This window comes from Daphnia magna, linkage group LG2 (genome assembly GCF_020631705.1).
Source record: "Daphnia magna isolate NIES linkage group LG2, ASM2063170v1.1, whole genome shotgun sequence".
NCBI classification, from domain to species: Eukaryota; Metazoa; Arthropoda; class Branchiopoda; order Diplostraca; family Daphniidae; genus Daphnia; species Daphnia magna.
In genome coordinates this window covers 2,269,997-2,282,352 of record NC_059183.1, presented here as the reverse complement: position 1 = coordinate 2,282,352, position 12,356 = coordinate 2,269,997, and the positions used below count along the sequence as shown (strand labels likewise).

The following is a 12,356-nucleotide window of genomic DNA, read 5'->3' as shown; positions in this document are numbered from 1 at the left end:
GTTTGGCGAAATCTCTGTACTGTGTCGGTTCTCAGCGGTGGGGTTGGGTCGTCGATGGATGGGGTAGAATCACTACTGCTATCGTACGAATGAGGTAGAATTGGTGTGTACCCCGTCCGCAGGTATAAAAATTTGAAAAGTTTGGCTGGAGTATCGAGGGAGGGGTATAGCGCTAGAAGGGATAGCAACGAGACCCTTGTGTGCTCGTCACTTAGGCGGACTAGGCTGTTAGCTTTCAGATGATGCTGGAGCTCGAAGATAAGCTCGTCTTCCGTAGTATCGTCGATACGGGAGTGTCAATATTGGCTGTGAAAGGAGGTTCCTTTTCTGGTGACTAGGCGTGAGGGAGGGGTCTGCTTCGTCTAGGAGAGTGCTTGCTTGGCGTAACAGCTCTCTTCTCTCCTCCTCTGTGTCACTGTATTCTTTAAATAAATTTTGTGCATGGTTCCGGAGTACGTTCTTTTGCTGTGCGTATTGCGTTTCCCTCTGGTCTGTGTGGTTAAGGATATCGAAATTTACTAGGGGGGCTGTTGGTTAAGGGTATGGGTATTTTGGTCGGGCGCCCAGGTGTGCCCACTCGTCTTCGTTTGCGTGTTCCCGTACTTCCTGTGGCGTGAAATATCCTTCTCCTGACCCTTGGCTACCCTTACAGCTGTCTACAAACTTCTTTAATTGTTCGTCGATGTATTTTTGGTTTGCTGTGGCTTGGTTTGGTCCTGGGCCCGTCCTGAATGATGGGAAGGATTGACGGTACGACCTCCCTCAACGCTTAAGAAGCGGAATCTTTTTTTCCGCGCTGCTCTCGTCTAGTGGTGGCAATACTAGGTAGTATTACCTTGTTTTTTACCACGTTTTTTTACTACAAATTTTAGACTTACTAACTATTACTTTGCGAGATCTTGCTGTCTGGTGTACTATAGTGTGCAGATGATATCCTGCATCTGCATCTGCTGTCTCTCTCTGTATCATCTGTGAGTACTATGTCATTTATGTTTCTTTGAACAAATTTTTGACTCATTTTCTTTTGTTCATTTGGCCAGTAACAGTTCACAGATCTTGCTGTTTGGTTGGCCTTTGACTCAGCTTTCCATAAGTTCGAGCCCGAGAATTTGCTGTCTATGTAACAATGGGAGAAATTTTGCCGCCCCTTTCCCCTCGGAATGAGGAAGTTGAATATGTTGCAGGTGTTCGAACCTCTACTCCTATTTCTGGCAGTAGTACAAGTAACAGATCAAGATCCTCAAGTTTACTTGATGATGAAGTTGAAGGAATTGACGAAGCCGAAAATTCAAACGATGAGTCAGAAGTGTCCGGAAGATCATCATCCCAATAAAAAAGCAGAGGGCCGAAGAAACGGAGTCCGATTTGGAATTATTTTAGCTGGAAAGGCCAGGGAAAAAATCTCATAGTAATTTGTCTTCTTAAAAAGTCAGATGGAAAAGATTGCCCGTACTCTAACAAAGGGAGGAATACGACCAATATGAAACTACATCTTGGAAAATATCATAAAGAAGAAATGAAGGAGTTCCTGTCTGAGGAAAAGAATATAGCTGAGAATAAGAAGAAACAAAATCAAAATTCCGGATCAGGATCTGCTATTGCTGACTTTTTCAAACCTAATCAGACAACTGATGTCAAGTCTCAACAGAACCACATAAGGAATTTATACCCTGAAAAGTTTCAAATTTATAAGACCTTCAAAAGTGATCTTACGCGACTAGCTGGCTGCACGTCATTCCCATTAAACATGATGGAAAGTATTCAGTTCCAGACTATGCTATTCAACTTGAACAGCCGAATAGCTGACAGCCTTCCCAGCCGGAACACACTGAAGAAGTGGGTCTTTGAATATTCCATGAAAGTAAAGAGAAATGTCGTGTCAACTTTAAAACTAGTAAAGAACTACTTTGTGACTATGGACATATGGAGCCAACCAGGTCTGGATAAGTTTTATCTTGGGGTTGAGGCTGTTTACTTTAATCCAAAGTCGTCCGCCATCGAAGTAGCCGCATTGGCATGTCGCGATTTCCTCCATCCTCATACAGGAATTCGGATTCGGAATCTGTTTGAAGAAATTGGTCGGGAATATTATTTGGATATGTAGAAAGTGATACGATTTGTAACCGATAAAGGAGCTAATTTCGTAAGTGCGTTACAACCATACAGAGTGGTTCAGTGCGTGAAAAAAAAACCCGTCACTCGACCAATCATTAGAAGATTGCGACGGTCCCCATTCCGATGAGCATAACGATGAATACATTGAAATAGAATTGGACATCGAAATAGAGGACGAAAATAGTGATGATGACCAATTGGAATCTGAAAATGAATCAGACGATGAACACGCGCCAGAATCTGGAGACCTTCAAGCAGATGATGTTACTGAGGAAGATTCCTTCTTACATGACCAAGAAAATTTTCGACAAGCTTTCGCCAAACGATTAACATGCATCGCCCATGCATTGAACTTGATATTTCATAAAGTTCTGGACGACCGAAAATCTTTTTTAAGCAAACTAAGAAAAAAAGTGTTGAAACTGCTTAAGAAAATCAGTTCGTCTGTAGCCGCAAATCAGGAGCTAAAGAGGCTAACTGGGAAAAAGCTTCTAAAAATTGCCAAAACACGGTGGAACAGCTTTTTTTTTGTCCTGCAACGTGTCCTTCTCCTGAAATCAGCAATTATTAAAGTTTGCAGAGATCGTGTATGGGGAATAGATTTTGATTGGGCGGAAGTAAAAAAAATTGTGCTGTTCTTGAAGCCATTAGCCATGGCCACCACCTACCTCGAGGGCGACAAATATCCAACAGCCGCCTGTGTCATCCCCTCAATTTTGTCACTACAAGAACACTTCACAACAAATAAAGAAAAGGAACCGATGTTGAAACGCTTATGTGATCTTGGTCTTTTTGAAATGAAAAAGAAATTTGAACATTTTATGGATGGAACTCATCCTCAATTTGATCAGACGTACTTGATGTGATGTATACTACACCCGAGTAAAACTTTAGAACTAAATGGCGAATTATTTGAGGAAGGAAAACGAAGAATGTACGATTTTCTAAAACAAGAAGTAATCGAAGGACTTTGTTTGTTGACTATTTCCAATTCAGAGGAGGAAGATCAAGCTCCTAATCCTAATAATCAACCTCAATCAACCAAAGGTAATATTTTATTTTTACAGTTGATTTTCACATCCTTAAATTGCCTGGTGTTCAATCAGAGTTTTGAATGAATTGAATTGCATATGTTTTAGGTGGGATTTGAAGTCATGCTGGAGGCCTTCTATGAACCTATCCATCGTCATTTGTTCTGAGGAGCTGTGGTCGCCACATCTAGGGTGCCTTCCATGGAATATGCTTTGTAATGGAATGCATTCCCGATGCGGTTAGCGTCGGAATAATAACGACGCATATTTTCTTCCGCCTGCCTTTTATATTGTTGGATTCCACGCTCCTCTGCAATCTTGCCTGGGTTGAGTGGAGTAATTTTAGTAACCTTTCCTTGGCGGCTGAATAACCCTGCTTTCAAATGGGATTATCTAATTTGAAGTTGTCGAACTCCTCCGCAGCCGTTCCATAGAGCTTCGAGCACATGAGACGTGGTTTACGTGCCTGTTCGAAATTCCCCAAGTCTATTGTGGCTTCGAATTGGCCACCCAGTCATGGAAACGACCGGACCTCTGCCTATCGAAAAACATAGCTACGGAAGTGAGGGCTTGCATTGCCTGTTCTTGTTGCATCCTCCAAATCTTATCGTCTAAAGTTACATTCGTCTGGGTTATTGATTAAGAGCAGCTGGAGCTAGGGTTTCCTGGGTAAATAGCGGTTGATGGTTGGGTGTTTTTCCACTAAGGATTTTGTAGCCTGCTCGACTTCGGCTGCGGGTTTACTGAAGTAAAGGCTACGAAACCTTAAGGGGCATTGATTCGGGAATGTTTTCCTGATGTAGTGAACTGTTGTTAATATTAGAAAATGACGCACTACCTTGCGGGGTAAAACTGATTTATTAATAAAGCTGGATTAGAGAGAATCTACTTCTCTCTAATATGTATTGGGAGAAACAAGAAACTGTGACTCGATCAGAGGGGAGACATGAAAAAACAAAAGAGATCAAACACGAATAGGACTAAAAAGTATCTGCTTCTCACATGAGGCAAAAGGGGGTTGAACAACCAACAATGTTTTATGCAACCATAACCAGGAAAAGATGAAAGTTTCTTTCTCTTTCTTTCTTGAAGGAACTTTAACATGAACGGGGTTGTGAAAGTCGCTCGAGAGGGGGATAAGTGGTCTTCCCACCTTACTTAGGGACCGATAATAGGGTGACCTTCTGCAGCGCCGATGACGGACGTACGGTGGACAACCCTTGTAGTGTGTACGTAAATAGTATTGCTCGAGTATGTTCTGCTTGTGTGAGAGTCAGGGGGTATTGATCGCCGTCCTCATCTCTATGCCTGCTTCCAAAAGACTTATTAACTTCTTTTCGTATGCGTCGGCGAACGTGATTGACTGCTATGGAACCGGTTTGCTTGCCGCTATACTATAGACGGAGAGTATCGGTGTGAATGATACCTCTCGGTTTGACGATGTCTTCATTGACGATGGACAAAGAGGGCCGGATACTGGTGTTGGAGGTAGAGCGTGATGGTGAGAGATGGTGAGCAAGAGGAGTGGTGAACTCGTGGAAGTGGGGGGGCGTGGTGTTGTCGAAGTGTTGACTGGTTTATTGCTTACGACAAAAAGACACAGTATGGTTAGTACATACATGACATGGGGAATATTCCGATCAGCCTGTCTTGGGTGGTACACATATGGTTTGTGTAAGGATACGTCAACCAGTCACGTTGACTGCCCTGATATGAAATCGTCAACTATTAGACAAGAGAGGAAGGATAGCATGTAGGTTACTTAGTATTTTGGTACAGTATCCTACAGAAAAAGGAAAACAACGATTTATTTTGAAAAAGCAATATGGGAGCAGAAAATATTAATGGTTCATTTTTTTTAAATAGAGGTAGGGCGGGTTTGGCACAAAACTATCATGTGTGGGGTTGGGTAATTCAATTTCAGACACCTTTTTTGTTTTGCCCCAAGAAATTGTTAAATGTCTAGAAAAATGTGTAGAACATACAGTAGGTGCCAAAAGTATCCGAACACTTCACGTTTTCGGACCATTTTACGATTTACGATTTTTATTACATATAATATTATATATATGACGATTTACATTTTACGACGGAGCGCGCTAAGCGCGACTGAGAAAAAGAGGGTTAAAAAATCCACCTAAGTCAATAAAAATAATTTTGTGACCTAATAGTAGATAAATGTATCTAAAAATTTTTTTTTAAATTTTTATGACTTGTAGCCGCTGGCCGCCATATCAGTGCACAAGTATCCGAACGCGAGTTTTTCCGCCGTGCTTTCTTATGGCACTACGTGTCTTCTTTATTATTTTTAAAAATATACCAAATATAATACTATCAAAGGCTAACTAGGCTTTTTATGTGTACAAATACGTAATCTACTCCTTCCGGCTACTTGTTATACTTAAACTTAAATCCCTTTTTAGTTATAAATTTTTCCGTGGCAGGTTATGTGTCATTTTCTGATTTTTTCCCGTCAGAAAAATAGTTAAACATGCGGCAACTAGGGGCGTGTTCTTTTTCTACTTGAAAATAATGCAAATTTAGGTAGCCTTTGTCTCTAAATGCGCGAAATCTCACAAAGAATGGCGCATACCCGCGTTAGTCATAAAAATTTAAAAAAAAATTTGTTTAGATACCTTTATCTATTTTTAGGTCACAAAATTATTTTCATTGACTTAGGTGGATTTTTTTGCCCTCTTTTTCTCAATCGCGCTAAGCGCGCTCCGTCATTTGAACCCATGCTAAAATGGTCCGAAAACGCAAAGTGTTCGGATACTTTTGGCACCTACTGTATCTACGGTATACTCCTCAACCCCCAGGCTAACAAGAAAAATTTCTGCAAAAGAAAACTCTTGATAAGATATGATGAGTTTTGTTTTGGCTTCCGCTTGGATTTTATCATAAAATTGTGATTCTCCTTCTGTACAAATTTAATCTGGTCATTCGCTTTCGTCTTCCCTTAGCCATTATAAACTATGTCCACCAAAGTTTAGAATTTACCAGCGTTACCATCGGTGCTGTCCGTGAGGCGAGATCTACTGGAATTTGAAGACCCAAGCAATGCTAACACAAATTATTTCCCGAAATTGTTGTTATGAATCTATTTGATTTGAACTATTCCCGTACGGAAATTTTATCTTGCCTTTTTTTTTCTTAGAGCGGCTATCTTGCCACAAGCTGTTTATTACGTATGTATGCCATGCGCCACCTTTGGTTCAGTCATCGGCACTCCATAGGAAACCCTTAACTGGAAATTAGCAATCTGGATCATGGAAGCAGAAATCCTAGCTTGCAGCAAGGTGTTATTTTGGTTGTGTAATTTTTTTAAATTCTATATATATTTATGTTATTGCTTTGTCAATACTTAGTGTGTTACTTGATGAATAAAAATAATAATCTTTAACTAGTTTTTTTTTTAGTTTTCTTTTTTTACTCAAAAAAGGTCACATACTAAGAGGTAACGAAATAGCGGGAAAACATCTTTTATTGCTCAGTCTGTTTCAAAATGGTTTACAAGGGTAGTAAGTACGTAAGTGTAATTATTTAAAGCTACAACGCACTTTGAAACAATTTCTTTTGGATCGTAAGCAGTCAAGCTGCTATCGACATCTACAAGTTTGACAGTATGCCCAGGGAAAGGGGAAAATTCAATTGTACCTATTTTTTGGGGAACGTAGCGATACTTTGATAGTACTCCCATCTTTTTGTCCATTATAAATGATCGCTCCCCATTGGAAATCGCATTCATTAGTACAGTGGCATTAATCGCTAAAAAACACCCATCTTTTAGTAACACGCAGTAATTAATTCTTTTCGAAGATTTTGTGTAACTCATTGTCGTGAATATTGAATTAGAATTCTGCACTTGGAACCTTGAATAAAATCGACACCGATTAAATTTAGCAAAATCCATATGAGAAGGCCAGGTGTTCGCAAGAACGGACCATAGCGCGTTTTTTCGGTAATGTCTCAGTCCCGTACCCCTGGGGTACCCAAAAGTTTAATTGCTCCTTCATTAACAAGCATTTTTTTCTATAAGCTCTTCTCTAGTATCTACTGGCAAATGAAGAAGCTCTATTAAAAGACTCGATACTGTGGGGGGGGGGATAATGGCATTTATTGAATTCGAAAGAGTGACGACTTCGTCTCGTACAGCATGCTTCAAAAGATAGGTATGTGCCATTTGCTCTGCCTGTGACTGAGTCCCATTACAAAGAGTAAGAAGTTGCTCGTTGAACCATTCAGGAATAAATTTCGATGTTGTCCATAGACAACCCCAATCAAGAACTGATTGGGGTAAATGAACAAGAAATCGACTAGTAACCCTTCAAGAATTTGAAAATAATAAAGGCCTAATGCGCGGAACATGGATGCTTTCCAGTTTGGAATGCCATTCCCCAGTAGATCGCGTGATTTTATAGGGAGGTTTGATTTTGTTGAGGCGGGCATTCACGATGCCTATCATGTTGTCAATGTACCATGGTTTCTTCATGTAAGTTTTGCCGAACCAAAGCATTATCATTAGCTTAATAACACCTTGGCAACAGGAATGCATGAATTCGGGAACACAAGCCTTAACGAAGTCGAAGTTTGGCAGGTTTTGAAACGGTGTAGGTCCTTTAATTCCATTTACACGCTTTCCTACCTCAAGGGCATTGTCCGCATCACTAAGATGTTGAGCTATGGTTCTTAGGGGGGAAATGAATTCCATAGACGGCAGAGGGTATACTCGGACATTTCCCTTATTTCTAGATACTCTCATTCCGGGCATCAGACAAAAATTACACCCGATTTCCCCGTTAAATTGCGTAGTATTCCAAACCAATGGCCTTGCTACCGTATCAGTAGAAATTACCAACACACGAACTTTTTACCTTTTTTCGCTAACGAGGAATCCTTCGGCTTCAAAATTTTTTAGGTCCGTGATTGGGTCATCAAAATATGCTTCAGCTGGTGGCTTTTTATTTCCGTACCAGAGGGCAAAAAGAATCACGTAGTTTCGTCTGATTTTATACGGGGCCTCGTTAATAATACCCATAAGTGGCCAAAATCCAAATTTACTGACCTATAAAAAATAAAATTTTTGTAAATAGTAGGGCCTATCTTGCTCATAAGACACTATTTTATAATAGGTTATATAGTTTAAAACACCGAGAACCATCCGTATTTATCTGTATGGTCACCGTATTCCCGTCAATTAATCCCTTTTCACGAATATCGCGATAGAGGCCACCGGAATAAACGTGACTTCGAATTTCAGGATCGACACTGCTCCATTCTGTCAGTGATGATAGTCCATGGTGCGCAATAAAATAAACCAGTTGCTGTTCGATCAGCAATCGTAGAATGTAGCATTGTCCATTCAATGTTCGTAGCTGCTTATGGCCTCAAGGCTGCATTTCATTCGGAAGCCCGTTTGTAGTTACTAAAACCTTTTGGAAAAGGTTATGTTTACAGACATTAATCTTCTCAATTTGGGTCTTAAGATGGCTGTATTTTGACAGTAGACGATGTGTGCTTTGTAAACGTTTGTGTGTTGCACCAGTTGCAAGTGTCAAAATATTTAAATGGTGTTGTAAAGCAGTTTTAGTCAGACCATCTCGGATATTAAAAGCAATGCTGTGGCGGAACGGCCGGTCGTATCTCTGACCACTAGATGGCGAGGAGTCTTGGCGCGAAGGCTCGAGAGAGGAGGAGGGGAAGACGCGCCGAAAGATTTAGAGGGAAGAAGAGACCGGCAGTTGGGCGCGAAACCTAGAGAGAAGAAGGTAGTGTTGTAGTAGCGCCCGGCAAAGTTTAAACTAAATTCGTGTGTGAAATTGGTTTTTCGTGCGTAAAACGTGAAATACAAAGTGTGCAAGTGAGACCAAACGTGATTTTTATTGTCTCATCCAGCCATCCGGCGACATTTGGTGTCAGAAGAGGGATGCGAGTGCTCACTTCCCGGGCTGTGACGACGTGGTGGTCGCGTTGCTGAGAGTTTTTATCCGGCATTATTACAAACATCTGACTTACCGTGCACCTTTTCTGTATTCATCAACATTTTACGTGAACGAAACTTGTTGCTGAAAGTGTTTACGGCGTCTTCAAGAGAGAATTTCATCCCGATTTGCTGGTGTTTGTGGCTGATTCCCCCACCCTCTGAGACGCGCGGAGAGGTTCGACGACTTGGCGCCCATCCAATATGGCGGATCGGTGATTAGTTCTTTCTCATTAATTTATTTTATTATTATTTTTTTTTTATTTTGCCATTCCAAATATATTGTCGAAGCCCTTGTGTGTATGTGTGTGTTGTCTTGGCGTGTTTCTTTCCTTATTTTTTTGCGTGTGTGTGCGTATTTTGTGTTTTATTTATTCATTTTTTTTTGTCGTGTGTGTTGTACAACGGCGGCTGGTGTTGTAGTGGCTGACGTTCCGCGTCGCTACCACTGACATCCCTGCTGATTGGTTGGACGAGTATTTTTGTTAGGGAACAGTGGCCGGTGTTGTAGTAGCTGACGTTACGCGTCGCTACCGCTGACATCCCTACTGATTGCGTGTTAGGATATTTTTGTTAGGTAACAGCGATTGATGTTGTAGTAGCTGACGTTACGCGTCGCTACCGCTGACATTCCCGCTGACTGCGTGAAAGGGTATTTTCGTTAGGGAACGGTAGCTGATGTTGTGGTGGTTGACGTTAAGCGTCACTACTGCTGACATCTCTATTGATTGCGTGTTAGGGCATTCTTGTTGAATAACGGTGGCCGATGTTGCAGTGGTTGACGTTACGCGTCACTACCGCTGACATTGCGTCAGATTGAGTAAAAGGGTAATTTGTTAGACAACGGTGGTTGTGCGGTAGTGGCTGACGGGAGGGTAATTTGTTGATTAGCACTGATGTTGCAGTGGCTGACGTAAAGCGTCGCTATTGCTGACATTTCTGTTAGTTATAACTAATTGCGGCTATTGTTTGGTTGTTAACCGCAGAGCAAGCGGAGGAACTTTGCCTGCCTGCCCCACATGTGGCAACCCCCCGGTACCAAAGAAAAAGAAGAAGAGAAGCCAGGGAAATAAAGATCGAAAGAACAAATACAACCGGGAGAAGAGAGCGTTAAAGAGAAAAATCGCGAGAGAGGCGAAGGAGCAACAGGTGGATGGATCTGTTCCGGATGGATGGCAGTCTCGTGTAGTGCGTATATCGGAAGAGCCGTCTGTATCATCTACTAGTTCCAATATTAGTCTTCCATCGGCAGTGGTAACTAATCCGGATGAGTGGCAGTCCCGCATAGTTCGCGTTATTGAAAAACCTTCCGTACCGGCGCCCGATTTGAATGCCAACGTCTCTTTGGATCCCAAACGCGTGCGGACTCGCTACCACCAAACTATCCAACCGTGGGGAACTAAAGAGTGGAAGTCTGCGGAGGAAATTGAGGCCTAGAAAGCCACTCAGACTACTACCGTAGGTGCTCCAGCAGAGGCGGCCCAAGTAACAGCAGAAGAAGAGGTGGAACTTGATCTGGGGGGTCCGGAATTTACTGAATTGGACATTCAACCACCACCACCACTTATTCGACCAGACCCATCGACTTTCTTGTACGAGCGGTATATCCAGAACGCCGAGGCAGAACAACGCCATCGAGAGAATAGGTTCGACGAGACACGGAGAAGAAATAGAGAGCGGAGGAACGGAGCAAGATCTGAGCGTCAGAATTTAGTGTGTCCGCAACCACGAGACTCAGCTGGGTGTTTCATTCGACGACGCCTAGATCGTGGAGGTAGAGAAGTGGCTCGCAAATCTGCCGGACTTAATAAGTCGCACCGTTCTCGGCCGTATTGACGGATGTTGTTGTACTTCTTGTGAAGAAAATAAATACAATTGAGTCAATATCACTCGTCTATGTCTCTAAAGCCCTGTTGGTGTAAAATTGGAGATTGTAAAAACTGCGTTTGCGCAAAAAGAAATTACCCGTGCTCGTTACACTGTGGGTGCAACCTGAATAATAATTGTCAAAATCAATCCACTATGGCCAATCAACAGGATCTAATTGACGCGCTGTTGGCTCTTACAGTCCAGATGACAGCACAGAATGGAGCTATTCGAGGACAACCGGATTATCGGCGAGCCGCGAACGATATCCCCATGTTCTCCGGTACTCCGGCAGAAGACTTGGATGATTGGGTCGCCGACATCGACCGGGTTGCATTGGTCGAAGGATGGAACGACGATGTGAAGCGAAGAGTGGCCATCTCCAAACTAGGAGGGATTGCAAAGAATTGGCAAGACTTAACGGGTCACGGTTTGAGAAATTGGGATGACTGGCTAGATGGATGTCGGATAACCTTCCGCCCACGCTTAACTTTAGTGGAATGGGGAGTTAAAGTCGAGGAAAGACGACAATTACCAGGAGAATCTGGTGCCCAGTATGCGTTAGAAAAAGCCAAACTCTGTCGGCTGTGCCCTCACCCTCTAACAGAACCCGAAATTGTGTTTTACCTAATACGGGGAATTCAGTTGGTGGAGCAACGTTCAGCCCTAATGAGTAATCCCCCAAATACCATAGCTGAATTCATTGATACGGTTCAGCGGTTGGAACAACTCGGGGGACCGGCGACGGACTTTGCTGGTGGTGCTTCAGCGGCCAGCGCCATGGAAAAGGAAATAACGGCGAAGGTATTGTCTCAATTGCAGGGAGCTTATGGTTATGCTGCACCACCGAGCTGGAGACCTAGATACCCTACTCGATTTATGCCATCTTCCCCTTTGGGAGCTCCTTCAATCATCGGTCGTCCGCCAACACCGTGGAATAGTGGGGGCCGAACTCCTGCTGGAACAGTACGCGATGGCGTGTATAGCCCAACCAGAGGTTGTTTCAATTGTGGCCAAACGGGTCACATTGCAAGAGACTGTCCGATGCCTACCAAACAGAATTGTTACAGGTGTGGCCAACCCGGTCACCTTTCTCGCGAGTGTAATTTAACGCCTCAGTCGGGAAACGGATCGGCCGGTCCGACGAAGTCGGACCGGCAGTAGGATCCGTCGGGCCATGCGGAAGAAAAGGTATCAACTATAGGAAGCGGCTACCGAACGTGACTGTACAAATAACTAATGAAAATGGAGGAGGAGAGATAGAAGCTTTAGTCGATAGCGGGGCCTGCGTTAGTATAATTCGCTTACAGGATGTGGAAACTTTGGGTTTTGAAATAATGCCACTGGATGATAAATTCCTAAGG

General features: G+C 42.8%; 1 protein-coding gene across 1 annotated transcript; it reads left to right on the top strand.

Moving 5' to 3' along the window:
- Positions 1-9,189: 9,189 nt before the first annotated feature.
- LOC123469804 lies at positions 9,190-10,775 on the top strand. Its single transcript, XM_045169133.1, has 2 exons — positions 9,190-9,341; positions 10,113-10,775. Exons 1-2 carry the CDS (start codon positions 9,331-9,333, stop codon positions 10,561-10,563), a joined length of 462 nt encoding a protein of 153 aa, XP_045025068.1. The 5' UTR covers positions 9,190-9,330; the 3' UTR covers positions 10,564-10,775.
- The last annotated feature ends 1,581 nt before the right edge of the window (positions 10,776-12,356 follow it).